The sequence below is a fragment of the Lissotriton vulgaris genome, chromosome 4_1 (assembly GCF_964263255.1).
Source record: "Lissotriton vulgaris chromosome 4_1, aLisVul1.2, whole genome shotgun sequence".
Taxonomy (NCBI): domain Eukaryota; kingdom Metazoa; phylum Chordata; class Amphibia; order Caudata; family Salamandridae; genus Lissotriton; species Lissotriton vulgaris.
In genome coordinates this window covers 141,545,274-141,571,013 of record NC_141691.1, presented here as the reverse complement: position 1 = coordinate 141,571,013, position 25,740 = coordinate 141,545,274, and the positions used below count along the sequence as shown (strand labels likewise).

Here is a 25,740-nt window from a genome sequence, read left to right as displayed (position 1 = left end):
GTGGTTACCAGTGGAACTGATAATAAAGTAAAAAATTGGTTGTTTGGCTTATAAAGATATCCAATTAAACAAGCAGAGGTATCTGACCAACCAGTCGATCACAAACCATCAGTAGCTCCCACACACCTTCAGAGTAGCTCGCAGCCTTGAATTCTTTTTTAAATAAGCATACGGTCACATTTGTCTTTTAAAGTTGAGGGAAGGCTTTGCTTACTTTACAATATCATCATCAGACTGCAGACAGCAAAGCCTGATAATGAGCAGTGCTCAGGCAGATTTACGGGCCAGGCTGGGGCACACATGTGAAGACCTGAAGTAGTTACCTCTTAAATACAAGTCCTTGTCGACTCAATATTGGAGGGTGAGAACAAAATTATGTTTCTGAATGCTTTTAAATGGGAGAAAAGGCGTGGCCATGATGGCGGCGAGATAGGACGTTCTTTCCTATCCCTCCGCGCCACCAGCCAACAGCCAAGTACTATTGCCCACCCTGATGCCCATCCGCACTTACCTGAGAGGGGGACGCTGCATATTGCTGCCCTGGTGCTGATGCCAGGCTTCTTTTCGACTTCATGTCGTTTTGGCCTGAGAAGCAGTCTGCCCGGCCCCGGCCTTGCTGTGGCCCGCTGGATCTCATGAGGGCCGCTGGCGATCGTGGTCAGCAGCAGATTTGAGGGGTCAGAGTCGGACCCCCTTATTGACGTCCTGAGCGGCGGTAATGCCTCGGGCCGCTGTGTTTGCAGAGAGAAGAGAGCGGAGGGACGACGAGCGGCGCCCGCCATTTTGTTCCTCCCAGGACAGCCTGTTTGCGGCCTTCAGGGCTCCAGGCCTGACCTGTGGGCGCCACGGCTTCGGAGCACGTCGGCGTATTGAGGGAGCCGGTGTGTGGGGTGACGCTGGAGCGGCTTGGGAGCCCTTTGAGTGAAGTGCCTGGCTTTGGTGAGGATGGCGAGATCCCGCCGGCTGAGAGGGCCACCCCTCCGAAGTGAGTGAGGTGAGGAGTGGAGGGGCAGTGTGCGGTGACCTCCGGCGGTTGAACCCGGTCCATGTGTCGACGGACAGAGAGCCTCACTGTCGGGAGGCAGGCTGGGAGCACTGCGGCAGCTTGTGGGTCCCCGTTCCCTCCACCATCGGCGGGAGGTATTTGAGACGGCTGTAGCGGTGAACGGGGGCCAGGGTGGTATCAGGCAAGCGCAATCTACTTTAGGCTGACCCGATCTCAGCCGATGCCCCTCCTGCAGTGCCTGTTTAGCTGGAGTATGGGGCCCTGGTGCTTCTGCAGCAACTGCAGTGAGGCCTGTGGTCGGCCCGCAGCTCGGCGGGCAGTGGTGGAACTGTGGGGCTGGGGACTTGCCGCGCGGCCCAGGACATCTTTGCCCCACTTCCCTCCCTTCATGTGCATTGGAGTGTGCGTACGGTCAGCGCTGGTGAAGCGGTCCTGTGGGGGTGCTTTCAGCGCCTGTGCGACTGGCGCAGGGACATTGGGAGTCTTATTATTTGCCTCCTGACTTGGTCTTCGCTGGAGGGGGGCGCATGGTGGAGGTGGAGGCGGCACAATAGGCAGGTAGAGACCGCCCCCTCCCTCCTGTCGGAGCAATACACACCCAGTTTGGGCACTGCCTCACCCTGCATTTGTCTCCCTGAAGTTTGTGGATATAGCACTCCACACTCGGCATGTAATGTATCGGAGTGTTCGAGGCTTTTTGTTCTGTATGATTCATACGGCTACCTGGGGCGCCTTAAGCCTCCCTTTCACGTCCTGCGCTTGGGGGTTCCACTAGGGTGCCACCTCTCCGGCGCAGCTGAGCTGCTCGACTGATTGCTCCTTTGACTGGCTGCCCTGCGGTACGCCTGTGCCTCCTTTCTGCGTCCAGGATAACTGGGGGGTCGAGGGCCTAGTGGCCGGCACGCTTTCACAACTCTGAAGTCTAGTCCCAGGTCCTCCACGGCGGTCCACCGCAGCTATTAACGTAGTTGTCTGCGCCTACCTAGGTTTGCACTTAGTTCTCTGGCAGAGAGGATGCTGAGCCACGTTCAAATAAGTCCTCCCTTTGCTCTGCTCAACAGTATTGCTTAGAGGACCCCGATATCCCGGCCACACCATGTCGTCAGCCAGAGGCCGCATAGACAAACCACTGAAAGATTTACTGCAGAAAGGAACAGACTGCGCCGCCTCCCAGCCGGATGCTTGGGTTTCGGGATTGGAAGACGAAGAAGCGCCGGCAACCAAGGCTTTTATGGTTGTGCTGTTCACAGCCATTAAAAAGGATATACAGGATCTGGCGTCCAACTCTCCTCCGATCTTGGAGAAGTTTGACGGGATGTCGACGCCATTGGAGAAAGAGTCGCGACCTTGGAGGAGCACGATTTGGGCAGAGAAGATGACCTGCACCAACTTCAACAAGAGGTGCTCCGGCTCAAAGATCAAAACTTAGACCTTCAAGCGCATACAGAGGACCTGGAGAACCGCTCCAGATGTAATAAAATACGGATTCGTGCAGTTCCATGGCAAGAGGAGGGAGATGACCTGCGGGTTACGTTACCGCCCTCTTTCGGCAGATCCTCGGAGAGGACGAGACTCACGAGATACAGATGGACCGAGTGCACAGGATGGGACTGCCGCGAGGCCCCAAGGCACCACCCCTGGATATTCTAGTCTGTGTGCACGATTTCTAACTTAAGGAGAAGATCCTTTGCAGGGGCAGAGACCTACAGCCGGTGCAGTCCCGGGGTCAGCAACCTGCGCTCTACCAGGACTTAGCCGCTTCCACGTTGATTAAGCGTAGGGAGTTCAAGCCCATCACTAATCACCTGGGAGACCGGAGCCTCCCTTACTCTTGGGGCCATCCATTTCGCCTTGTCTTTAAGCTTAAGGGCAAGCACCTGCAGATTCGCTCCCTAGAAGATGCCTATGCAGCCTTGGGGCTGGAAAGGTCCCCTACATCGCCTGAGACCGACCACCCTCTTCCCCAGGGTCGCTCACTGGAGTGGCAACGAGTCTGGCAATCCTCGCCTAGCTCCAAACCAGATATCTCTGCTAGTCAACGTGAGAGAGAGGCAGCTCTGGCATCAGTATTGAAGGTCACCGACAGTTCTGATGTCCCATGAGGAGTGCAATCTTGGCATCTTGGTGGGTTTCATCATTGGCGCTGGAGGGAAGGAGGAGTCCAACGGTGACGGATATCTTCATTCTCTACCGACAGGAACTTGTACAGTCCAATATGGTATGAGTTCGGCCCTTGCCCCCTTGAACATTTGGTCAGTGAGACGAACTTTGGTCATATTTTTCAACTTTCTATTTTTGCGGTTTTGTTTTACTGTCTTTGTCCACAATTGAGTTGGGGTGTTTGGGGTTTTTTGTTGGGGCTCCGCATCAGTTCATGGGTATGAGAGGCAACTGGTAGGTACTAGATGAGTTGGCCCTTTTTGCTCATTCCCCTGGGGAACTTTAGCTGGCATCCATCTTTCCTTCCCTGTAGTTCGTCCTGGGTAGAGATCTTAAAATTGTGAGCCTGAATGTCCGGGGGTTGAATAATCCGGTTAAGCGATCTGCCATCCTTTCCCTCTTAGAAAATACTGTGAGCGATATATGTTTGCTTCAAGAAACCCATCTTTTATCTAGGGACACCAAACGGAAGAGAGATAGGCGTATCCCACTACAGCTGTGGTCTTCTGGGCCGTCCAAGAAAAACGGGGTGGCCCTACTCTTTAGTGCACGGTCGCAATGCAAGGTACTCACCACTGTGGCGGATCTCAAAGGCCGGTTCTTGGCGGTACGGGTGCAGCAGGGTGACACTCAACTGATGAAAGGGTCTTTCCATGCCCCAAACGAGCGGCAGGAACCCTTTCTGCGTGTAGCGTAGACTGAAGCTCTGGCCTCGCCAGATGTAGCACTCTTGGTGGGGGGTGATTTCAATGCAGTGGTGGATCCGGAGATGGACAGGTCAGCTCAGAGGTCTACTCACACAGGCACACTGACGCAAGGGGGGAAACAATGGCTGACTGATTGTGGACTGAGTGATGTATGGTGTGTCCAACACCCTGGCGAGCGCGATTACACATACTTCTCAGCGGACCACTAAACATACGCACTCTTAGACCACTTTTTAATCTCTTCCTCTCTCTTCCCATATTTGCACTCGGCAGAGATCACCCCACACTCCCTTTACGACCACATGCTCATCTGTCTTATTTACACCACATGGTTCCCGCCCAACGACGTCCGGGTGGCGCCTCCGCGAATCCCTTCTTCAATCAGAGGACGTCACTAAGCGCATTAGAGATACTATAGTACAGTTCCTTTTGGAGAATGATCAAGAAGGAACTCCTATTTAAGCAGTCTCGGAGGCGCTAAAGCTTGTGGTCGAGGCAAATTTATTGCAATTGCGGCATCCTATGCGCAGTTGTGCAAAGAAAAATGTGCGGACTTGGAGAGGAAGGTGGGGGAACTGGAAGCAGTTCATAAGCAAACTGGCGCCCCAAGAATCTGGAGAGTAGTAGAGTCTAAGCGGCGCATATTAAAACATCTGGATCTAGATAGGGCGGAACATGCTCTCCTGAGGTTGCGCCACAAATTCTATATCAGTGGGGCTAAACGTGGGCGGATGCTTTCACATCGGTTACGGGCACAGGCCCAGAGGTCGGCCATCCAATCTATCCGAGACCTGCATGCAGTGGAGCATTCCACGGATACTCTTATTGCGGATGCCTTTCGTCAATTTTATCAGCGCCTCTATGCGGAGGAAGATACCCAACTACACGAGAGAAATATTTAAAGTCTTGCGGTATCACTCCTCTGTTTAAGTCCTCGGCTGACGATTTGGACTCAGCCATACGCATTGAGGAAGTCATCTCGGCAATAGCGCGATTGAAGGTAGCCAAATCACCAGGTCCAGATGGCTTTCCAGCATTATTTTATAAGTCATTTTGCATGGAGCTATCTCCTCTTTTAACGAAGCTTTTTAACTCCTTTGTTGATACGGGAGCAGTAAATGTCTGAAGCAGTTATCTCGGTAATCCCTAAGCTCAGGAAAGACCCTAAAGATTGTGGGTCATATCGCCCAATTTCCCTTCTTAACATAGACGCAAAATTATTTGCGAGTGTCTTGGCTGCACGACTTAGCCCGCTTATGGATGGTCTGATAGATCCGGACCGATCCAGTTTTATTCCGACGCGGCAGGGAGGGGACAATACTAAGAGACTCCTTCACCTCATTGACCTGACCCATCAATCTCGCATTCAAGCTTTCTTTCTCTCAATCGATCTGGAGAAAGCCTTTGAACAGGTTGATTGGGAGTTTCTCTTCACAGTTCTACGCTCTTTTGGCTTTGGAGATAACTTTATCTGGTGGGTCCGTAGCTTGTACGCCTCGCCCATAGCAGCGGTGCAGGTCAATGTTTGTAGATCAACCTTCTTTCATATTTCCCGGGGCACGCGGCAATGCTGCCCACTTTAATTTGCTCTCTACATGGAGCCGTTTGTCCAACGTATTCAATCCAACCCTGACATAACGGGTATCAAATTTAGAGCTAACGTACATAAACTCAGTATGTATGCCGATGATGTCATTCTTTCGCTCACGCAGCCCCGGAAGACTCTGCGGCACTTGTCCAACGAGCTTGCTGCTTTTGTCAATGTGGCGGGGTTTAAAGTAAATTTTACAAAATACCAAGTTCTCAATATCTCTAGCCCCGCAGATGAGATTCAGGACCTGCAGCAGGATTACGCTTTCCCGTGGGTCCATACGGACATTACATATTTAGGCATCCGTCTGTCCATCACTAGGACAGTCGCCCTCAATTATGCTCTGTTGATGGAGCAAACCACCAAGGCGCTCTCTGACTGGACACGCCTTACATTGGTGTGGTATGGGAGATTGGCAGCGGTAAAGATAACCGTGCTTCCACGTATCCACTACTTATTTCAGATGCTTCCTGCTAGTCCTCCACCAGGTGTCCTCCGGAAGCTACAAGGGCTCCTGAATAAGTTCCTGTGGGAAAATAAAAGGCTCCGTCAGCACTGGTCTCCACCTCCAAAGAGAAGGGAGGGCTTGTCTTCCGTTAGTGGGTGCTTATTACCAAGCAGCCTGTCTCAGATAAATTGTCAAATGGAATAGGTCTCTGTACAGCAAGCACTGGAATATTATGGATCAGACGGTAGCTGGACGTAACATTTGGCACAAATTGTGGCTGCCTCGCAAGCACAGGTTATATTCTTCGCCAGTAACCTTCTGGCATGAAGGCATGGGATCAACTTGTGCAACAGAAAGGGTGGACCTAGTTTCCCTCGCCGTTGTCCCCTATTGTAGATAACCCTGACTTCCAACCCGGCTGCGAGTCCTTGACGTTTCATCGGTGGAGGGAGGAAGGGTGCAAGAGGGTGGGCTCTCTTTTGGATTCTCTTTCCTCAATTATGTGCAGATTATGGTTTGCCAGCTTCTGATGCATTTCATTACTCGCAGCTTGCGCATTGGGTCACGCGTCCTAAGAATTTTGCACACTTGTTCCACCCCATGATGGCCTTTGAAAGATGGCTAATATGTAAAAAAGATGATCGAAAGCTCATATCTGAATTATATGCTATGATCAGTACGCGCCCTAAGTAACATCGCACAAAGACGCACGTTAGATGGGAGACTGAGTTGGGGAGACCCCTTACACTGAAGGACTGGGAGCACATTTTTTATCGCACACATCACACCAATACAGAGGGTGCCGAAGCGGCCTATAAAGTGGCCCATTACTGGTATTACACACCTAAGTGTATTAAGTCTTGGGACAAGTCCAAATCAGACCTCTGCTGGCGGGGGTGTGGTGGCACTGGTTCCCTAGTGCACTTGCTGTGGCACTGTACGAAGCTGGTGCGTTATTGGGCAGCAATTCTGGATGACATTGATGCAGCGTTTCAGATTACATTGCCACGAGCGCCTGAGCATACCCTTCTGGGACTACCCCACCCTGGGTCCTCTCCACTGAAGTCCTTGAGGGGAGATAGCCCTGGCACTGTTGGCAGCTAGGCAAGTGCTCTTAGGGCAATGGGGATCTCAGTCAGTCCCGGACCCGCAAGATTGGCTACAACAGCTTTGGTATCTATTAGCAATGGAACGTCTTTCTCTGACTGTAGATGGCCACAACAAGGAATATGCAAAATTATGGGCTCCCTTTTTATAGCTCCTTTCGAAAGACATGAGGGAAGTAACATGTCCAAAATATCTGCAGATTTTACGGCTAATACCCTTAGACCCACCTGGTACAGAGGTTGCCCGCCATGATAAGTAACATCCAGTAGCTCATAGTGGGGTTGGTAGTGGGGAGGTTCTGAACTGATGCAGAGGGTGGGAGGAGGGGACGGTTAGTTTTCTGTTTCTTGAGTTTTTAAAAGTGGGATCATGGTCACGGTGCCTTGAATTTCCAATGAGATTTGCATTAACGCCAGGTCGTCCCCCGGGATGTAGACCTTATACGCTGTGTATTGCTCGCTAGTTTTCGCTATGACGGCGCTTGGCTGTAGGCAGTTAAGCTATGTATTATGCACTTATCCTCACACAATAAAAATGATTGATTCTAAATGGGAGAAAATTAAAGTAAGAGTTACTTTAATGATTAACTCTTTATTTTCTCTCATTTCAAAGTGTCACGGTGTTGCATTTACAAGCAGCAGGCCTTTTGCTCCCAGTGGCCTATTTATAAGTGGAAAATAGTCATTTTATTCAAATAGGAGAGATTTAAAGTGAAGGAAACATTTTCTATGAAACATTAACTCAATGTACTTTTACAATTTTGTTTTATGAAGCAAGTTTCTTCACTTTAAATTCCTCCCATTTAAACACATGTATTTTTCTGTTATAAATCTAGCACCACGTCCACAGGCCACTGGGAGCAAGATGCTGGATGTTTGTAAATGTGACACTTGGAAATGGGAGAAAATTTTAATTATGAGTTTTATGGAATCCATATAAACTAAGTTAACTTCAGTTTAATTTTCTCAACACTGTGCCGTATTTATAAGTGAAAACGCAGCCATTATTCTAAGTGGGAGAAATGTAAAGAGCAGAACAGGTTTCCATATTCTGAAAATTTTGGCAGAACATTTTTCTGCACTTTAAATTTCTCTTATCTATGTTGTACATGTAATGGTGTCACATATGGCGAAAAGTATGTCCTGTGCCACAAGTACATACAACACTTTCTCAGTCACCCGTGCACATATATTCCATTCGTACACACACATTTTTATACATCCCCAAAGACCCCACTCTCAGTGACACACATGACAGCCCTATCATAGTGCCTCTAGTCAAAGTTTTTTTTCAAACTATCGTATCTATCTCTATGGACATTGGTCTTAAAGTAAATTAAGTTGGGTGTAAGTGGGTGTAGGAGCGGCTGGTAACAATGTGCAAGTTGCTTAGCCTTCAGCAGCTCACAACGATTTTCACTGATCAGAAGTAGTTACCACTATAGAAAAGGTTGGAAACCCCTGGACCAGACCAAAGTGTTAAAATCTACAACACCAAGCGAACATCAAGATGCGCGGGGCACTTCCGCTTTGGACTACCAAATTTAGAACATCGGGGGACATAAAGCTGTCTTTCGCTAGCTCTACAATGAGCATTTGGAACTCTTTAGTCAGATAACTAAGAACTAATCCTACTCCGAAGTCCTTGAGAAAAGGTCTTGAATTTAATCTGATCAAACTATCTGTACCAATCACTAACAAATGGATCCTATTTTAAAAAATATTAGTCTCTTAATATTTAATAAATAGGCTCTTCTCTCATAGGTTCTCCATACTCCTGAATCCTATACTCGATGGCTTTCCAACAAATGTGTGTTCTATGATTATGGTTTTCCCATCTCTCTCTTCAGTTCCTTCCATGATAAATGCATCACATTCTATGGCTGTAGTTTCCCTCATATTTGTTTTCCCCCCCGTAGTTTTATATAGTGTAAACTTGGCCCAAAGGTATCAGAGCGCTTTACATAAGCACCAGTTGCATTACACAAGGATACATTCATTTTTGTTAGGCACTAGTAAATTAATTGATATGCCCAGAATCACAAGATGTTGACCGTCCTTGCTGAGACTCGAAACCCGGTTCCCCAGATTTGAAGTCGACCACCCTTGCCGTTAGGCTACATCCTCTCCAAATCCTTTCTGGTTACTGAGTTCGTAACTGTAAACTGTTGTGATTTAAAGCACACTAGTGCTTGATAGAACAGCCTGGATATAGTGTACTGTATTGTAATGGCATTTATATAGCGCTTACTACCCATGACGAGGCGCCAATGTGCTTTTTTTGGAGCGTAGCATGCTACTCCGGAACCCATAAAGGATTAGTGGTAAATTAGTATAGTGAAAATATGAAAGTCCTTTGAGTGGTGGATCTGTTAGTCAGCTATTTGGATTGAGAACGATAGAGGGGTAGGAGAGGTAAAAAGGTTTGCATTTATATAGCACTTGCTACCCCTGATGGGGTGTTGATCTGCTTTTTCAGTGAGAAGCGCGCTACTTCTGAACCCATCAAGGATTAGTGGTGAATTAGTATAGTGAAAAAACTGTTATATAAATTAAAATGTATGTCAGGTCACAGTAAGCCTAGCAGATATTTATAGCCCCAGATGTTTAGGGACGCATCTTTACACCACAGACAATTTTACTTTCCAGACAAGTTACATACAGGATAAAATACATTAGATTCTATCAGAAAGCCTACAAAGCACACCACACATTCTGTCTTCGCTTTGGAAAGCTCTACAAAATGCAATATGCAGTTTATTTCCAGTGAGACCCTACAGACAGAGTCAGTATTGTCTATATCAGGAAAATGGAGGTGTATGTTGTCTGTGCCATATTTAAACAAAAGGCTAGCATTTCAAAGTGTGTCCATTAGGCATCTGGTACCCCAGGTATTGGTGCAGGGGGCCCCTGGAGGGTCTAGTGGCTCAGTACTCAATTGGGAACTGGGGATGACCTCTGGAAGCCACTACGTCCTCCTCAACAGAACTCTGTACCAGGCAAATATGGTCAGTGTCTGCTGGTGCAGGAAAGTGGCACCTCCACTCCAAAGGGGATGGAGCTGGGTTGATGAAGTGCTGGGTAGACCTCAATGGGTTTATGGAGGCTGTTCCGCTTCTGGGCGAGTCGGTCTTTGTGATTGACGGGACAGCAGCAGCAAAGCACGGTTTTGCTCCAAGTTCAGGGCTGGTCCACAGTTCTCACATCTTCAGCTCTTCTTTGTCCTTCTTTCAGGCAGACAAATCTGAGTTCCTGGTGTAAAGGGCCACCTAAATACAGATTTTGGGGTATCAAGTGGAGTGAAAGGTAGTAGCCAATGAGCTACTTACCCCTGGGGTTACTACAGCCCCTACATGACCACTTCATGTGGTCAGCGGGCATAACCCTGTGACAGAGTTCCTGATTCCACCACAAACACAATGGGAGAACCCTTCTTTCGTGGCGCACATCAGGTAGCCCACCTTAGGGGTGCAACATGCCTATTGCATAGCTAATTTCCCACCGTTCCTGGTGCTAAATGGGGACTCAGGGCAGGGTGTGGCGATCTCCAGTCTTGGGAAGCCGGGGTCGCATATCAAAGGCGGAAAAGTCTTTGAAGTCTCTGGACTTGCTATGCAAATTCATTAGCCATCCTGCTGGAGGACCAGTCAGCCAGCCAACTAAGAGTCTAGTAGGGTTCTGGGGCACCTCGAAGGTAACCTCTGGGCGCATGTCAGGAAAATCAGATACTGGCATCAGGATGGATTTGTCGAGACACAATGTTTGATACCAAACACAATTATTTTCAGTGGAGCCATTATGTAGCTGGATAACTCGCAATGACCATTGCCCAGTACATATACTTAAGATGGCGCCCTGAACACTTGTATGGTCGTGGCAATGGAACCAGACATCACAGGGTCATATCTGACTTACATATAGTATATGCAGTGGGCAGGAGTATGGCACACAGGAAATGTGTCATGTCATGTTTTCAAAAAGGTTTGCACGATTTCACACAGCCTGCAATGGCAGTCTGCATGCAATTTGTGTGCGGGTCCCTCAAGATGGCATAATACATGCTGCAACCCTTAGGGACCTCCTTTAGTAATCATGCCCTTAGTACCACTTCTTAGGGACTTACAGGGGTGCTGAAGGCCTTGTCAATTGTGGAACAATAAGACATTTAAGTTTAGGAGAAAGAACACTGGCACTAGTGCCTGGTGAGCAGGTTTCAGTGCACTGTCAGAGTCCAGAAACCAGCATCTAGTTGTTCCAATGGGGGCAAAAAGTGGGGGGGGGACAGCTGCAAAGACATCCAGCTTCCTACATAGATTAAACAAGCATTGGAAATGCAATAGGTCTCGCATTAGTAAAGTTTGAGCTATTGGTATTGTAAATGACACTTTTTTTATTTATGTGTTGGTTTTGAAAGTAGTAAAATTAATAGGTTTGTCAGTTACAATGTCAATAGTTACATTTGTAATGCAATGTGTGTTGTATTTACCCCCCACGCACCCAACAAAAAATATTAATAATCCGCCCCTTACTGACCCCCACCAGAGAAAAACAGACGTAAGTCACTCCCCGTCGTAAAGGCGCCAATAGTCACGGTGCATCAGCAAGGCGCGGGGGTAGATGAGGAGACAGGAAACGGCGGGCGGAGGGTATGAGGGGAGGACGAGGTGCCCAATGAAGGGCGAGGGTGAAGTGGAATGATCTGTGGAGGAAGGGGGTGGCAGGAAATATTCACAGAGTGCGCGAAAGGAGGAAGAAGGCGCTGCGAGGGGATGGGTGGAAGAGACGACAGTGACTTCAAGAGGAGGAAAAAGTGGAAAAAGAAAGAGGGCTGAGGCAGGAAGAGGCGAGCAGAGGGCTAGCTTTCAGTGCACAGCTGATGCAGTGACACTCGGATTAGCGTTTAGTGGTGAGCACAAGAAGGAAATCTAATTATAAGACATAGAAAAAATCCATGGACGCTACCTGAATTGCTAATGCCACGCTTAGCACTCATAATTTTCTAAACTCAAAAGCAGAAGGGACGAGTTTTAGATGGATGAACTCCTCCATATAGGTATCTCCAAACAATCTAGTAAAAACATATACACATCACAGAGCTATGGCAGTCCTAGAAAGTCCTAAGCCGGCGGTGGACATGGGGTAAGTATTTAGTGCGGCCAAGATGTGGGGAGCCTCCAAGTATCCTGCCCCTTGCGCTGGAATCCTAATGCTGTGCAGTAATAATTAAACTACAGGGGCAGGTCCAAAAACTCGCTAACCAACTCTGTAATGGCCAACACAAAGTGAGGAACAAAAAATCATAACTTGAAACTTATCCACGCTGCAATTGCAATCTCCCAATGTTCACTGATATATGCCTATGTATACTTACTCTAACTAAGTGTCTATAATAAATGTGTACAGGGCCAAGCAGCGCACAACCTTTTCTTCCACTCGTATCGAGTGGGTCAATTACCGATATCCAAAAATGAATGGCAAGGAATACACATGTCTAAATCCATTACTACTAAGGGCAGACAGTCATCTTAAGACTTGCTTAGCCAAAGAGGCTGCACCTACAACACTTCACCTCGTGGAAACGCTCCTTACCTCGTGTGCAAGCTGTATACAGGGCCCCCGAGATCAGCTTTGTCAGACATGGCTCCATGGGCCAGCCCACTGAAATACCCGGAACAATGAGGCAATAAGCTCCATAGATGTACAAGTGCCGCTTAGCTGTACTCCTAAAGATATTATCATCATGGTGGCCATCTTTGAAAAGGTGAAAACCGAGACAAACTCCAGCACTGTCTTCAAAAGCGGGAGAAAGCGTAAATAATAATAAACCGGGAGATCTGCAGCCTCCTAGCCTGGAGAACGGGAAGACGGAGGGCATTTCTGTGGGGAGGGGGGAGGAAAAATGCGACACGGCGGGCAGGGGAGGGGGCGGAGCGGGGAGAGGGAACAGACGGAGGGAAGGCAGATAAGGGGAGGGGGGAGGAGAAATGCGACACGGCGGGCAGGGGAGGGGGCGGAGCGGGGGCCTGGAGTGCGAGGGGTTTGAACATATGGCTGGGGAGTTGCAAAGACCGTAACACGGCGGGCAGGGGAGGGGGCGGAGCGGGGAGAGGGGAGAGGTGCGACACAGCAGGCAGGGGAGGAGAGTAGGAGGAGGAGGGGGGAGGAGAGTAGGGGAGGCACGGCCTAGCGGCCGTGCAATCAAGAAGTGAGGGGGCGGAGCTGGGGGAGGCAGTGAGAGAGAGAGTAGGTAAGGCAGGCGGCTGGGGGCATGTGCACGCGCTTTTAAGCTCAATGCGCATTGAGCTTAAATTTCTCGTGCACTGCAAGGAATCGCCACGATTCCTTGCAAGTTGGTTAAAGAGTGGATAAGCCCCCATAGTCTCGCTTGCTCGATGCGCATGCGCATCGACAGGCGAGACCTAAAAAATTTAAAAGCGGATAAGGATGGCATGCATTAGACAATCTGTATTATGCAACCCAAATTTCAGAAAGAGCGCGAAAAATGGCAACTGTTTGATGGTCCTCACAGGACCGACATACATGAACCATCACTGTGCTGACTACAGTCACCAATAAACGACACTATGTAATACTGAGACATTTGTAACCAATTCCTGTACACTGTAGATGGTCATCCGTTAAAACGTGCCCTTTGGCTTGTCTATAGAATAGTTATGCACCTGTAACCAGTTCCTTTGAGCTCAAATGCTGCCACGAAAGCCCATGGTACCATAAACATTAGAAACACCAACATGTTAAATGCTTCAGAAACAAATCAGGTGGTGGACTTCTACTCCCAGTTTATAGTCACTACCACCGTAAATAAATAAGATTACTTGTTTGAGGTTCTTTTTTTGTTTCACTTACAGTTCAGGACTAGTTCACTGACAGATTAATCAATAACTAAGCGCTTAGTTGCAAGAGACAGATTTTCCTTTTAAAAGTTGTAGCTTCCAGGCTTCAATCATGCTGAATGACCTAGCTACACCCCTTTGTAGATTGGCCTTTTGGGTCACCCAAAAACTCTTTGCATACATTATAGTTGGATCAGAGAATGTAAAGTTAGCCAGTTGTCAGCCCTTATTGCACCACTCACTGTTTTGTATAGCACAGCATTCAAAAATTATTTGTACTCCTGGCCTTGGGGTAACAGAATTAAGTTAGACAATTTCGCATTCAGTATGGCATACATATGTGGTAATTGGAGGGGGTCATTGACTTTCCTGGGCCCAAGTAATTCTGTATCAGTGGGACAAGCCCTAGACCTGGAGGTTGGGGTTACTGAAATCTTAGCCTGAGAAAGTCGGATTTTAAGGGGGGGTTCGGGGGGGGTAGAGTATGGTCAGATATGGGTTGTACAGGGCCCAGTAACTAAAGTATAAAGTAGTGTTATCTGTGAAAATATATGACCAGGTGAAAGAGTGACAGGACAGGTGTCTTTCCAAATTATGTAGGCAGTTATATGTCAGAGTAGCCACTGTGTGATTTTTGGACCAACACTGCTTTCTTGTCTTCAGTATTAAAGGCCAAAATTTCCTGGTTATGTAGGCTACACAAAGCCGAGCTAAACCCCTCTGAGTGCCCAGAAAATGAATTATACCAAAGGAAATGATTAGCAACAAAGGAAACAAGTACATATACATTGCAGGAGAAGCAGGTGCATGTAGCAGAGTTCCAGCTGAGGAGGTGGTTTTCTTTATTTCTTTTCATTTAAAACTCAGCAACTCTGCTGTACTTACACTACAGTAATCATTTTCAATTTTCCACCAAGGTCGTTAATGTCTGAATTTCACTACTCAAGTATATTTGTCTACAGTCTTGTCACATAACTTAAAAGGTTCTGTGCACGGCAAACCAAATGAACATCCTGCAATTATAGTGCAGGTACAATCTTCTCACTGTGTTCCATCAGGCTTTAACAGCCAGCCTTGGAAGCTTACCGTGGGGGGTAGAGAACAGGCTGAGCAAGATGATGAAGCTGGCTTGGACTCCATGTTCTATTAACACTTTTACCGCCTCAATAACTGTATTTCCAGTACCTGAATGGATACAAATTAAGTATTTTAAAATAAGCAATACTTTTTGCTGTAGACATGCAATTTTCTCTAAATATATATGCATCCAGCTGCAAACGTTTAGAGTGTTTAAGTTGGAAAACTTTTGACCTATAAATTATGGCAGCCCTTAGATCAGCAAATAAACTTTCATCTTTACAACAGAGTTCACATTATACTCAATTGCAACGGAGTAAGAAACAATATGCAACTAGTATCTAAAATGGTTTCAAATCCTAAGTGAGTGGAGATGTCTTAAATGGACACGTTACACCAGAACTCAAACCATTAGTAATTCATTTTGCCTACTGACAGGCCGATACATTACAGAATTTCGTAAATTGTGGACAGCTAATATTGCACACCTGTGTACTTCTAATGAGGTTGACTCTTATTTCCTCCGACACAGCAACCACAGTTATTACTACTCTGTGAGGATCACGGGCACCGGCATGGAGGAAGGGTTTTGGTAATTGGAGAACACTCTTTGACTAACAGAACCAAACCTATAGCATAAGTAACTTTCATTTAAACTTCTGAATATCTGCCTCCTATGCTGGACTACTGGAAACACATTAGCAAGTAAAATTAAGGTAGGGGCTGGAAGCCGAATTCGAACATGCAAGTTAATTTACTGAGTCAAATATGTTGAAACCCAACTCTCATGGATGGAAATGCTTGAATTAATTTGTTGTCCTGTTGGCAACTGACCTGAGCAACAAAGGAGTTAACAAACAGAGATCACATACCAGTGCAGTAAAGCATCTAGATGTCCAGAGCGCTCACCTTATGGCACACTGAACCAACCACCCTATTGATAACGTGTGACTAGTTCAATGAAGTGGAATCTCTGGAAAAGTCAGGGAAAATAATGCAACAGTCCATTGCCATACCAAAGTTATGAAGGGAATAGCATGAACGTCACTGCCTCTAAGATTCCACCGTGTGGATAGAATAAACCTACAACAGTTCACACTAAAAGCTATGGTAATTGGCACTAGTCCTTCTGGCAAAGACTTTCATGTCACATAAAGCCATAAAGCCAGTTCAAGATATATCCTCCATTTGAATAATGTAAAGTAGGTTGCTTAGCCATGACATCACTGTCAAGGCCTTCGTGTTACTGGTCATCAAATTTCTGGAGATTTCCATTTTAGCCATTATAGTCGCTCAGAGGACCTGAACCCAGGAACCAGCAAGCCCACTAAAGAAGGTATGTATCATTTATATAGAGGACTGCTTCAAAAATAGATTGAGAGTTTGAAATTACCCCCATTCCAAACAATATTAAGCACCCAAATATCTACTATAATCTCTTGCCACTGCAAAAGATGAGTGGCAGAATTTCCAGGCCCTCCAACTATTTTGGAAGCCCTCAAACGTGGGGAGGGAATGGAGCGATGTTTCTGGGTCATCAAAGATTTTCCCACTTTACCCGAAGGCCTCCCCTGTATTCACAATTTTGGTTGGGATTTCTGATATTTGCTTCTGTTGCTGGAGGTGGAGAAGAGCTTCAGCCCTCTGGCTGGGAAGCGTTTGAAAGATTCTCTGAACTGAGAATGACTTTGTTCTTTTTCTGTTGCTCCAAATCCCCCACTGTCGGCCTCTTTGAAAGAGGATATGCCGCATGGTTTCTGCCAAAAGGCAAATTTCTGCTGGCAGTGCAGCACCTAATTAAATAGCACTGCAGTTGCAAGTGGGGCAATGTCAGTCATCAGGTTGGGAAGGGTAGTGGGTGTATGGTGGGGCAACCCCATTAAACAAGCATTGGCATAGCCAATAGGTCTCATTGGTGGTGTTTCACCAAGGATATTCTGCTGCATAAATAAATACTAATAGGGTCCAAAAAGCGAGACCTATTGGCTATGCCAATGCTTGTTTTTTTGGTTGATGTTTTCTTTAAGTTGCCAGATATAGAATAGCTGGACATGGTTTTTGTTAACAGTTCTTTGCATCAAATGAACTTGTTTTCATTGCTCTGAATGTTGTTTCCATTCTGGTTGTAGGAAGCAGTCATTCCCGGTGGTGCGGGGGCTGCCTAACTGTGCGCATGCGCCGAACTTTGCAAATGAGAAAAGCCTGGTGCCGGAGCAATTTACAAATGTGGAGTGAGTGAGCCCCAGGCAGCATGACTCACCTACACAGGAGTTCATGCACTGCACCTGCATACTCAGCATGGTTTAAGGAAACTCGACCCCCTCCCTCCAAGGCATCAAACACATATTTACCAAAAAACTCTGAGAAGAGCCTGTCTGCTGCACTGACGGCTGGTGGTGTGTGTGCCTGCTGTCAGCATGCACTGACGGCTGGTGGTGTGTGTGCCCGGTGGAAGCGTGCACTGACGGCTGGTGGTGTGTGTGCCCGGTGGAAGCGTGCACTGATGGCTGGTGGTGTGTGTGCCCGGTGGAAGCGTGCACTGACGGCTGGTGGTGTGTGTGCCCGGTGGAAGCGTGCACTGACGGCTGGTGATGTGTGTGCCCGGTGGAAGCGCGCACTGACGGCTGGTGGTGTGTATGCCCAGTGGAAACGTGCACTGACGGCTGGTGGTGTGTGTGCCCAGTGAAAGCGTGCACTGATGGCTGGTGGTGTTTGTGCCCAGTGAAAGCGTGCACTGACGGCTGGTGGTGTGTATGCCCGGTGGAAGCGTGCACTGACGGCTGGTGGTGTGTGTGCCCAGTGAAAGCGTGCACTGATGGCTGGTGGTGTTTGTGCCCAGTGAAAGCGTGCACTGACGGCTGGTGGTGGGTGTGCCCGGTGAAAGCATGCACCGACGGCTGGTGGTGTGTGTGCCTGGTGAAAGCGTGCACTGACGACTGGTGGTGTGTGCCTGGTGGAAGCATGCACAGACGGCTGGTAGTGTGTGACGGCTGTTAATGTGTGTGCCTGGTGAAAGTGTGCACTGACGGCTGGTGGTGTGTGTGCCTAGTGGAAGGGTGCACTGATGGCTGGTGGTGTGTGTGCCCGGTGAAAGCATGCATTGACAGCTGGTGGTGTGAGTGACTGCTGGAAGCATGCACTGACGGCTGGTGGTGTGAGTGCCTGGTGAAAGCCTGCACTGGCGGCTGGTGGTGTATGCCTGGTGGAAGCGTGCACTGACGGCTGGTGGTGTGTGTGCCCTGATGGCTGGTGGTGTGTGTGTGCCTGGTGGAAGCGTGCACTGACGGCTGGTGGTGTGTGTGCCTTGTGGAAGCGTGCACCGATGGCTGGTGGTGTGTGTGTGCCTGGTGAAAGCGTGCACCGATGGCTGATGGTGTGTGCCTGGTGGAAGCGTGCACCGACGGCTGGTAGTGGCTGACGGCTGGTAGAGTGTGTGCCTGGTGAAAGTGTACACTGACGACTGTCGGCGTGTGTGCCTGGTGGAAACGTGCACTGACAACTTATGGATTGCCTGCCTCACTGACCCGACAGCTGACCACGGACCATATCACTCCAGCGGGAGTTTTCCTGTGCCTGCTGCTGCTGCCGCTACGCCTCGCAGGACCCGCTTCGCGGGCCCCGCTTCGCGGACAGCAGCGGCCACCTGAGTTCTTCTAAGGGTGTTCCTGCATCTGAAGGTCTACAACCGGCAGGGCTGCGAGCTTGCAGCGGGGGACTCCAAGGACCAGGAGCCCCCGCGCGCCCTTCTCCACCTGGGCTGCTCTCCCTGCCGGCTCCACCCCCAACAGCACAGCACAGCTAAAGAAGCGCCGCGCTTTTCCTCCCGCGGATTGCCTGCCTCACTGACCCGACAGCTGACCACGGACCATATCACTCCAGCGGGAGTTTTCCTGTGCCTGCTGCTGCTGCCGCTACGCCTCGCAGGACCCGCTTCGCGGGCCCCGCTTCGCGGACAGCAGCGGCCACCTGAGTTCTTCTAAGGGTGTTCCTGCATCTGAAGGTCTACAACCGGCAGGGCTGCGAGCTTGCAGCGGGGGACTCCAAGGACCAGGAGCCCCCGCGCGCCCTTCTCCACCTGGGCTGCTCTCCCTGCCGGCTCCACCCCCAACAGCACAGCACAGCTAAAGAAGCGCCGCGCTTTTCCTCCCGCGGATTGCCTGCCTCACTGACCCGACAGCTGACCACGGACCATATCACTCCAGCGGGAGTTTTCCTGTGCCTGCTGCTGCTGCCGCTACGCCTCGCAGGACCCGCTTCGCGGGCCCCGCTTCGCGGACAGCAGCGGCCACCTGAGTTCTTCTAAGGGTGTTCCTGCATCTGAAGGTCTACAACCGGCAGGGCTGCGAGCTTGCAGCGGGGGACTCCAAGGACCAGGAGCCCCCGCGCGCCCTTCTCCACCTGGGCTGCTCTCCCTGCCGGCTCCACCCCCAACAGCACAGCACAGCTAAAGAAGCGCCGCGCTTTTCCTCCCGCGGATTGCCTGCCTCACTGACCCGACAGCTGACCACGGACCATATCACTCCAGCGGGAGTTTTCCTGTGCCTGCTGCTGCTGCCGCTACGCCTCGCAGGACCCGCTTCGCGGGCCCCGCTTCGCGGACAGCAGCGGCCACCTGAGTTCTTCTAAGGGTGTTCCTGCATCTGAAGGTCTACAACCGGCAGGGCTGCGAGCTTGCAGCGGGGGACTCCAAGGACCAGGAGCCCCCGCGCGCCCTTCTCCACCTGGGCTGCTCTCCCTGCCGGCTCCACCCCCAACAGCACAGCACAGCTAAAGAAGCGCCGCGCTTTTCCTCCCGCGGATTGCCTGCCTCACTGACCCGACAGCTGACCACGGACCATATCACTCCAGCGGGAGTTTTCCTGTGCCTGCTGCTGCTGCCGCTACGCCTCGCAGGACCCGCTTCGCGGGCCCCGCTTCGCGGACAGCAGCGGCCACCTGTGTTCTTCTAAGGGTGTTCCTGCATCTGAAGGTCTACAACCGGCAGGGCTGCGAGCTTGCAGCGGGGGACTCCAAGGACCAGGAGCCCCCGCGCGCCCTTCTCCACCTGGGCTGCTCTCCCTGCCGGCTCCACCCCCTTGACCGCCAATTACACATCTATAAAGGGAATTCTACATCCCCGCAGCGCGGGAGCGCGCGGGAGGGCGCCGGGAGAAGCCCGGGACAAGGGCGGGACCGTCTGTGGCCGTCAGAGGCCATAGGAGGCCGGGCTGGGCCCACTCCCTAACATCTCCTTTTACGACATACCCAAGGTACTGGTTTATTCAAACTAACATCTGTGGACTGCCAAGTATCGTCACCTGGAGTGTCATTTAGAGCTGTTCTCCTTTCTACTACTTGTAGCCAGACGGGGGTCAGTGGGGTTCTTACGATCCCCCACTGAATCGCCCAGGTATAAGGTTTAGTAGGGGGGAGTAAACGCTATATAATAGGAGTAAAACATAGATCATCTGGTCTTCTCTGGACGTTTTCTTCTGTTAATTGATTCTTCCACATAGGTGGCTCATCGAGACTGCCTGGGTCTGACCATAGGTTACTTTTCAAGACTTATACAAATCAGGGCCTTGGTATTTTTACGTAATTGTTTTAGGATTGGAGTTTATTTAATCTATAATGTGTGCATGCTGCGTGATACTATTTAAAAAAAAAAAAAAAAAAAAAATATTCTTTCTTTGGTTAGGTATATTTGTAACCTGCTTTTGTTCGTCCATAGCCTTCACCTGTGTAGTTTGCGACCTTTGAATCTATCCCCATCCACCTGCAATTATGTCTAAAAAATCGTCCTCCGCTACCCCAGCCCCACTTAAAACCCTTGACTCCTTTCTAGTACAAGTGGTTAAAAAGATAAATACTGACAGAAGGGAATCTCTGGGCTTGAGTCAATCGCCGATCTTGCCACTACTGAGCCCAGACCCTAGCATACAAATCCCCGACACTCCATTGCCAGACCCTTTAATTCTTATACCTGACGATAACCTAACTAACTTAATTAATTTGGAGGTAGATGACGGAAACGCTGACTTGTTAGCGGATCAGTCAGTAAATGTTTCGTCTGATTCTGAGCAGCAGCAAAATATTGTCGAGGAGTTTCCTTCTCCTCCATCTTCTTCCCCGGTTACGCGCCCTATGAGAAATTGCAGAAAAGCTCAAGCCAAAAGGGGGGGAAAACAGCTAGGAAAGAAAAAAATCAATTCACCTCCTAGACACAAAGGGAAAAATGTGGAGCGTGTAGATGTGGACGACCTTAAACAAATTATTGATGATGACCTATTTAACAGGATTTCTGACATGATAGATATCAAAATTAAAACCATCATCAAGCCCCTCATCGGGAAAATTGACAAACTAACATCTGAAATAAAAAAGTTGGGAGGGCTTCAAAGCAAGTTGGCGGATGATTTGGAGAATTTAGGCAACGAAGTCCGTAAACCTGTAGTCACCTTGGAGGAAGACCTGGGTGCAGTTTTAGGCACTACGGATACCGTACAACAGCCCACCTTGGATGGCCAACTGCTATCATCTGTGCCCACTAACGACAATGTTACCAGAGAGGCCCCCACGTCACAACCTTTGGCTCCAACCCCATCGCCCCAAGTGGATGACCCCCCACAATTTCTTCAGGAAGCTGCTCCTTTAGTCCTGGTGCTGGCAAATGTCCCCGCTTTATCTCAGGAGCAAAAAGAATCTGCCCAAGGCCTTAAGGATAAAGCCTTATATTGGCTTACCAACAACATGCGCATGGCAGATCAGGGAGCCGACCAGTTAGCTGGGGAAATTGTCAGGGCAAGAAGGGTATCTTGGATTGGCAATAAGACCAAGAAACTTAATGGAGACTGTGTCATATTAAATTTTGTTAACGCAGACGTACTTCCTAACATCCTAGCTAATATTCTCCCACCGCAACGTAGAACTGGATCTATAATTCCCCTAACCCTGAAATTCTTTTACACCGAGAGCCAGATGGAGACTTCCTCCAAAATCCCAAGGTTCAGAAGAAATGATAGAACTGCTCACTGGGGTGGGGAAACTAGATCCGGATTCAACAATAACCATCCTCGCCTCATGAGTAGCCGAGGGCTAGGGCAAAATAACTTTCCATATGGGCCAACGGCCAGAACACCAGGGCCACTTTGGCCCAATATAAATAGGTGGGGCCCACAAACTCCGTGTTATGAATATAGGGGCCATGGTAATGGGCCTATGTTCAGGCAAGGGAATGAACACTTTCCAATGCGACCAAACACCCTGCAGCCAACGTGGAATCTAGCAGCAAACGGCTGGGACCAGGTACCCAATCCATTTGACTGGGGAGCGGGAATGGGGAACAGATATGGGGTCCTGTCCGGTCTAAATGACTGTGATTGACTTGCAGAGGCCACGAACCAGGGAACAGATACCACGGTCCAACAACTGGACGTGGCATCAGCTCCGGCCCTATTAACTGAGACTTCCAGGGACTCCTGCAGGATAATGAGTTGGAATGTTGCGGGGTTAAATGGTAAACGTGAGGATAAATCCTGGTCAAGCTTTGTCTTAGGCCACCACATTATTGCCCTCCAGGAAACGTGGGATACTTCCGACAACCTATGGTGGGATGGGTTCATTAGTTTCACCAAAGCCGCTGTTCATAGCCGCATGGGGAGGGCCAAGGGAGGCCTTCTATTTCTGTTTTCTTTAGATCTAATAGGTAGTTTTAGGCAGATCGACACTGACTCCCCTAACATCCTGGTGGTCGAAAGAGTAACTAAAAACACCAAAAGGACGATTTTTGTAAATTTCTATAATTCGGGGAACAGTGACCATAGAGGCCGCAATATTATTAATTTGGATAAGATTTTAAATAAGGTCAGTCAAAATAATACGCTTGATATAGATTATATTTTATTAGGTGATTTTAACATCCACCCGTGTAACCTAAATTGCAGGGGGAACAGTCCTGATGGGGATGATGGGCCTGAGGGACCCCACTTCGAACACTCCCCTGAGGGGGAGGAATTGGAGGATTTTCTTGTCAGTTTCGACCTTTATGAACCAGATGGTGACACTAGACAGCCAACTTTCACTGGTATTTCATATGGCACTATCATTGATTATATATTTGTATCCCTAAGCATTTTTATACGGGTTAATATATATCGCACCACACAATTTCATTCAAGTGACCATAACCCTGTTGAGCTAGAAGCGGCTTGGGGAGACTACATAGGACCTTCCCCGCTGAAAGTAACCACCCACCCATTAAAGACAACTGGCCAAGGAAGACGCTTGAAATGGGCTAAGGTGGTCCCAGATAAATTTTATGCAGAGAACTTCCCAAGGATTAAGGGGCAGGTTGAGGTCTGTAAAAACCTTAGCGCACAGGGCAAAGAAACCGTAGAGGCGTTTGAGGCCATATGTGAGCAGGTGTCACAGGACCTTTTGGCAAAAACTAAAAACGTAACCCCAGGAAACAAACGCTGGTTTGATTCAGCTTGCTCAAAAGCCCATAGATCATTACTGGCAGCCCTCAAAAGTGTTCCTAGGGTAAACGATGAGATCTCAAAACTCAGGAAAATTTATAAATTAGCAGTAAAAAAACGAAAGGACACCATTAAACAAGAAGCCTGGGAAGACCTCCTTTCGGCAGCAGTCCTGAAGAACAGCAAAAAATTCTGGGAGATTATTAAACAGCCCTTCTTCTCAGATAATGATAATGATATCATGGACTGCGTTATTCCTGATGATAAATGGTTATGCCATTTTAAAAATGTCTATGGGGATTCTGTTGACGCTACCACAGACGCCCCGTTGACAAGACCAGCCACCTGCCCCATTATCTTTAACCAAGTAGAGGTGGAGAAAGCCATTATGTCCACCACCAAGCACAAGGCTCCTGGTCCGGACGGGGTGCCTGCTGATTTCTTCATGTACTCCCCAAAACTGTGGGCCGAAGTCCTGACAAATGTGTTTAACGCAGTGAATGATAACCCTGCACCTGCATCATGGTATATTTCCACCATTGTTCCTATTTTTAAAAAAGGTCAGCGGGATGACCCAGGTTGCTATAGGCCCATATCCCTCTTAGATTCCTCGGTAAAAATCTTCGGGAGAGTTCTTTTATCTAGGTTAAGGGAGAATGTTGAGGGTTGTGGTGGACTATCTGAAATCCAATATGGATTTAGGGAAAAAAAAGGCACTATTGAACAATGCATTAATCTACATCTGCTCATCTCCAAATATACTGTAGCTAAGGAGGGGTCCTTGTATCTTGCATTCATGGACCTCTCCTCCGCTTTCGACTTAGTCAATAGGACTAAATTGTGGTCCATTCTGTTGGAGATTGGCATAGATGAAGCATTAGTTACCTTTATGTCCTCCCTGCATCAGGAATTCTTCTCTAGCATACGCGTGACCAACGAGGGCAGGTGCACTGCTCTCTTTAGATCTCTAAGGGGGGTGCGGCAGGGCTGCATTTTGGCCCCCTTACTGTTCACCATTTATATCAATGGCCTGGGTGCGCACCTTGAGGGGCAGGATGCCGACGTCCCGTGTGTAGGAGTAACCAAGATACCGGCACTCCTATACGCCGATGACGCCGTGCTGATCGCCCGCACGGGAGTTGGCCTCCAGCGCCTATTGAACGCTTTCGGCACGTTTATGGACCATCTAGACCTTAGAATAAACGTCGCCAAGTCACACACCATGGTGGTGGGCACAGAGTGCCGCAGGAAGAGAACTAAAACATTCACCTGTAGGGGGGATTTGGTTAGTAGGGTACCCACATTTCCCTATTTAGGTATCTTGTTCGACCAGAAAGGGACATGGGGCCCACAGGTTAGAGCCAAGAGATTGGCGGTCACACGATCAGCCTCAGCAATATTGAGCTTTGCTGGTAGGCTAGGAGCAAGGCCTATGGAAGCCATCCTAAAAATTTATAATAGTAAATCTGTGGCCATCGCATTATATGGCTCAGCACTGTGGGGGTACGCAAATGTGGAGCCTATACAGAGAGCGGAGAATGGATTCATCAGAGCCCTGCTCTCTGTACCTCAGTCCACCCCAACGTACTCCGTACATAAAGAAGTTGGTCTTGAATTTCTTTCAGATAAATTAAGCCTGGCCCCTCTGATTCTCTGGCTAAAAATATGGTTGAATGATGAACTTCCATTAAATCACAAGATCTTGACCGATGTCTTGGCCTTAGATAAATCCAACAAAATTCCTTGGCTGGCCTATCTAGCAAAAGTTTTCTCTGACCTAGGCCGCCCGGAGCTCTTTACCTCCCCGGAGTCCATCAGGATCCAAGACATTGATCTAGTTAGAAAGTCTTTTATGGGAAGGAAAGAAATGCACCGTGAAGAGCGTGAACTAGCAAAGCCGGCAGTGAGGGATCATTGCTTGCTGCTTACTTCACCTTCACTTGCACCTTACCTTAGTTATGTTACACATCCTTTCCATAGGTTTCTTTTAACTAAATTTAGATTTAACCTGCTGCACTACTATTTAGGTTCTTTTACCAGTTGGCAGAAACCAGATTTGGCTCCGCCCTGTAGCTGTGACCAGTTTTCACCACAGGACACAATGCATTTTGTTATGTTTTGTAGTTTGTATTTAGAGCCTAGGAAAAAATTCCTGTTACCAATTCTTAAGGAGGCCGGCTTCACACAGGTGAGACCGGCTTTGCTCTACTTACAACTTCTACCTAACCTTCATATTACCTATTGCGTTGCCAAATTCCTGACAGCTGCCTCCAGGGCGAAAGCCCCTAGCCAAGAATAATTTTTAATGTTAATTACATTTTTCTCTTAAATTGTC

General features: G+C 48.6%; 1 protein-coding gene across 2 annotated transcripts in view; it reads right to left on the bottom strand.

Moving 5' to 3' along the window:
- Positions 1-25,740, bottom strand: part of UPRT (uracil phosphoribosyltransferase homolog) — a 183,367-nt gene that overhangs the window by 5,406 nt on the left and 152,221 nt on the right. For both annotated transcript variants that reach the window (XM_086918403.1, XM_086918404.1), the window contains one exon: positions 14,959-15,057. In XM_086918403.1, the coding sequence (XP_086774529.1) occupies positions 14,959-15,057 (99 nt within the window). The remainder of the gene's footprint in view (positions 1-14,958; positions 15,058-25,740) is intronic.